The 3,897-nt window shown below is 41.5% G+C and overlaps 1 protein-coding gene across 1 annotated transcript in view; it reads left to right on the plus strand.

Moving 5' to 3' along the window:
• hnrnpl (heterogeneous nuclear ribonucleoprotein L) overlaps positions 1-3,897 on the plus strand; it is a 25,801-nt gene that overhangs the window by 17,544 nt on the left and 4,360 nt on the right. The window contains exons 7-9 of the mRNA XM_037688161.1: positions 1,556-1,591; positions 1,824-1,892; positions 1,990-2,240. Of these exons, the coding sequence (XP_037544089.1) occupies positions 1,556-1,591; positions 1,824-1,892; positions 1,990-2,240 (356 nt within the window). The remainder of the gene's footprint in view (positions 1-1,555; positions 1,592-1,823; positions 1,893-1,989; positions 2,241-3,897) is intronic.

Below are 3,897 nucleotides of genomic sequence, written 5' to 3' on the forward strand. Positions count from 1 at the left end.
GATTGACAACACTTATGATTGACAACACTTATGATTGACAACACTTATGATTGACAAATGCAAAGTTTTGGTTGAGGTTTCAAAGCTAAGTATTTGAGAGGATCTGTGTCCCATCAAAAGCTTTGTTGCTGTTAAATATGTAAAGCTGAGTAGTTCTCTGCTACTCTGATATCCCACAGCCACAGTCGATCTCTTTGTTGCCTCTCTTTGTCAGTTTTGGTGGGTAAAATGTGCACGTTTAAAAAAGGTCTATTTTGGGTCCTTTGGGTCCCTGAGTCATTAATTGTTAACAGGTGGCCAATAGTTGTACACATGTTCTCAGAACAACTAAATTAGTTTTTCTTCTGCCTGTCATTTGATTCATGACATTGTGTTGAGTTTTATCATTGTGCATGTGTTGTTGGTACACAAAGTTCATGTGAGCCCAGAATGACCTTGTGGACCCGTGCAGATGACATGTGTTGTGTGTCACGTGTGTAGTTCTTACAACTGAATGACTGGCTGATCATAAATCGGACCTTTCGTCTGAATGTTTAAACAAGTTAGCTTTTTTCAAAGTGTTTACACCATGGTTTCTTTACGAAGAACATGGCAACATGCTTTAGGTTTGGTACATTGAAGTTTACAAACATTTCTGGACTTTATCTTCTTTGGAGGTGTATGAGTGTGTTGAAAGGACATGGAGCTGTTTGGCCAAACTACATCTGCTCGATCACCTCATATGAATTTCCAAGTGTTGGATTGGTACTGTAAGCTCATTTCAGAATCTGGGCACCTTGAGTCATTGAGCCAGTCCTAACCGTCTTGTGTAGCCAGATCTTGTAGTCAAATGTAGGGTGATCTGAAGCTGTAGCTTGGTCGATCTGAGGTTATGCAACAGGACAGTGATCCCAAACACAGCACCAGACTCTACAACAGGCTGCCTTTAAAAAGGAAAAAAGTACCAAGGTGGTGGTGCAGTGGTTTAGTCCTGACCTCACGCAGATTGAATTGCAGTGGTGGGACCTTAAGAGAGCTGTGCAGAAATGAACTGTCAAGTTATGACATGGTGTACGTAATACGTGTTTAACTCAACTCATTGTGCTTTTGTTCTCTTGAATCTCCTAAAACAAGTTGTCTGTAACGAACTGCACACTTTCATGAGAGAATTCCTTTAGATCTTCATCATTACACGCTCTCTGTTCATTTCTTAAACTTTGTCAAGTGGGGCCTAAAAACCGGTGTCACCGTTGACATTGAAGTGCCTTTAAAACAAAAATGTGATTATGGTTGTCCCGTCATCAACTGATGACAAATTTAGAGCTTATCTTTTCTCTTTCACAATAAAATGAGTGACAAAACTTTTATTTTGAATGTGCTTTCTGTTTTATCTCAGTTTGTAATAATCTCATATTTTCAATAAAACGGCAGGCTCTGTTAATGGCATTGCGCTGTTGCCTTTTGATCTCAACATTATTGTCCCAGTCACGTATCAATATTAAGTATTTTCAGCAAATGTCTAGTATTGCTAATAGTTTTTTTAAATAGGATCTGACATGTTTGTGTACTTGAACAGATGCAGATGGTGAAGGCAATTGGAACAATTCACAAGGTGTGTTTGCGTACTAGGCTGAAAGATACGAGTCATTTTAAAAGCCATAACTACTTAGAAAAAGATCTCCATTATGTCCCAGAAAATAAAACACTTTTACCAAGTTGTTTGGATGTTGTGTTGCATGTAACTCACAAACTTGTTCCTTAGCATGTGGAAGTATATGTGAGATATTTGTGTAATACATGTAGTAAACAAGCAATCTGAATAAAAAAAATACTACCATTTTCAGATCCCAATGCCAATTCTAACAAACGCCAGAGGCAGCCAGCACTTCTGGGAGACCACCCACCCGATTATGGTAAACGTCAAACCATTATTTCCTCTCAAATACTAGTTCTACCTTTTAATCTTTAACCTGGAAGTTTTTTCCCCATTTCATTTCTTTGGGGTTTCAGGTGGTCCACAGGGAGGTTATCACGGTTACAATGATGACACCTATGGCCCCCCTCTTTCCCATCGCATGGGACCTGGTATGGGTGGCCGTGGTCGGGGGAGCCAGCGGTATGGGTCTGGTTATGGACCACCCCCTCCTGAGTATGGTCCCCATGCTGACTCTCCAGTTCTTATGGTGTATGGCTTGGAGCCCTCTAAGATTAATGCTGACCGAGTCTTCAACATATTTTGTCTCTATGGCAACGTAGAGAGGGTGAGTAAAATAATGCAAATAATAAAACTAGATTATAGAAATTTGGTGATGTTACTTTGTTGTTATACAAGTAATTGCTGTAACACCTTAATCACGTAGGTTGCATCGGCTTGTCCCTGAAGGTCGTCTGCAGTGCCGTCCTAGTGTGATGCATGGGGTGGGAGACATTGATCATGGCCAACAATTACTTGATGAGCATCCTTTCTCCCACCACCTGCTCTGGGTTAAGGGGGCATCCAAGGACAGAACTGACCTTCGTAATGAGCTTATTCAGTCTGTTCCTCCCTTCTATGGAAATGCTACTATTCCATCATGTTATTTTGTAGTAAACGACCTACATCATATCAAAATTGCTGAAACTTTTCACGAGTGCTTTTCCAAAATGTCGGGACTCTTCTCGATAGGTGAAGTATACTTTACCACTTCCTATAAAGTGCATCAGCGTTTGACGTTCTGTTTATTGTTCAGGTGAACATCCAGGTGTTCTCAAGAAGAGTCCACCATCTGTGTCTGTTCTCTGGATGTTCACTGGCCTTAGTGGGGTGGTATGTGAAAATCCACCTCCCGTTCTGTGGTCTTCCCCAATTGTTTGTTTAAAGCAGGCCTTCTCAAATAGTGGGGCGCACCCCCCTGGGGGGGGCCCGGGGCAATGCCAGGGGGGCGCATGTGACCCCGGGGAACATGCTTTTTTTGCTGCAGGGAGTAGGGTTTTTTTTTTTTCCACCAATCTCATTTTGTCACGTGCGTTGCAGCAACTGTTTGCTCGTATCTCTCAGGCTTACTAATAAAGTTATGAACAAATTAGGGCTTTAACAGAATACTCCAGTAATCTACACATCGACTCCTAGGACATCTGTCGAGTTTTAAAATTCCACATCGACTATTCGTGGCGGCGTCATTACGGCGCCGTTACGTCGTTGTGTCACGTGATCCGCACCGGGCGCGGGTTACAAAATGGATTCCTCCCAGCAGACGGACGGAGCGGAGCAGGTCCAGTCTTGACAAACAGGTAGAACTGCATCAGTAGTCTGGAAATATTTCACTAAAGATGAATCTTCTGGTTCAACTACCGTAAGGAAACAGGAGATGAATCGACTTCCTGACTGTTTGGAGCTCCTTGTGAACCGGTGTTACACCATATTCTGTGACCACCGTATATTGTGACCGTAGGGGGCGGTGCTGCATGCACTGTTGCAGGTCACAGAATATGGTGTAACACCAGGTCCAGTCGACTGAACCAGAACCAGCTTCTCTGACCTTGTTTCACAAACTAAAAGCAAAGAATATTGAACTATAAAAACCTATAAACATATTAATCTGTAAAACTAAACCTAATGCACCACAGCTGCTGGTGGTGCTGGGTGGTCGACCCCCCACTGGTTTGAGTTTTGTTTTTGACGTGCCGCACGTTTCTTTCACTTTTGCAGCTTAATAATAATAAAACTAATAGTTAAGTTTTTCCTGTGACTTATTTTCAGTTTGATAAATGGGAGGAGCAAAATATCTGCTCCCAATGTTTTGTTGGTCTTTTTTGTAAATAATGACCTTTTTTGCAGTTTTATTTATTTATTTATTTTTGTATCTTTAGATCCGATGAGGTCATCAAGCACTCGAGTTTTATTATGTTAATGTCGAGTTTTATTATGTTAATGTTGAG

Source organism: Nematolebias whitei, chromosome 14, assembly GCF_014905685.2.
Source record: "Nematolebias whitei isolate Nwh7 chromosome 14, NemWhi1, whole genome shotgun sequence".
NCBI lineage: Eukaryota > Metazoa > Chordata > Actinopteri > Cyprinodontiformes > Rivulidae > Nematolebias > Nematolebias whitei.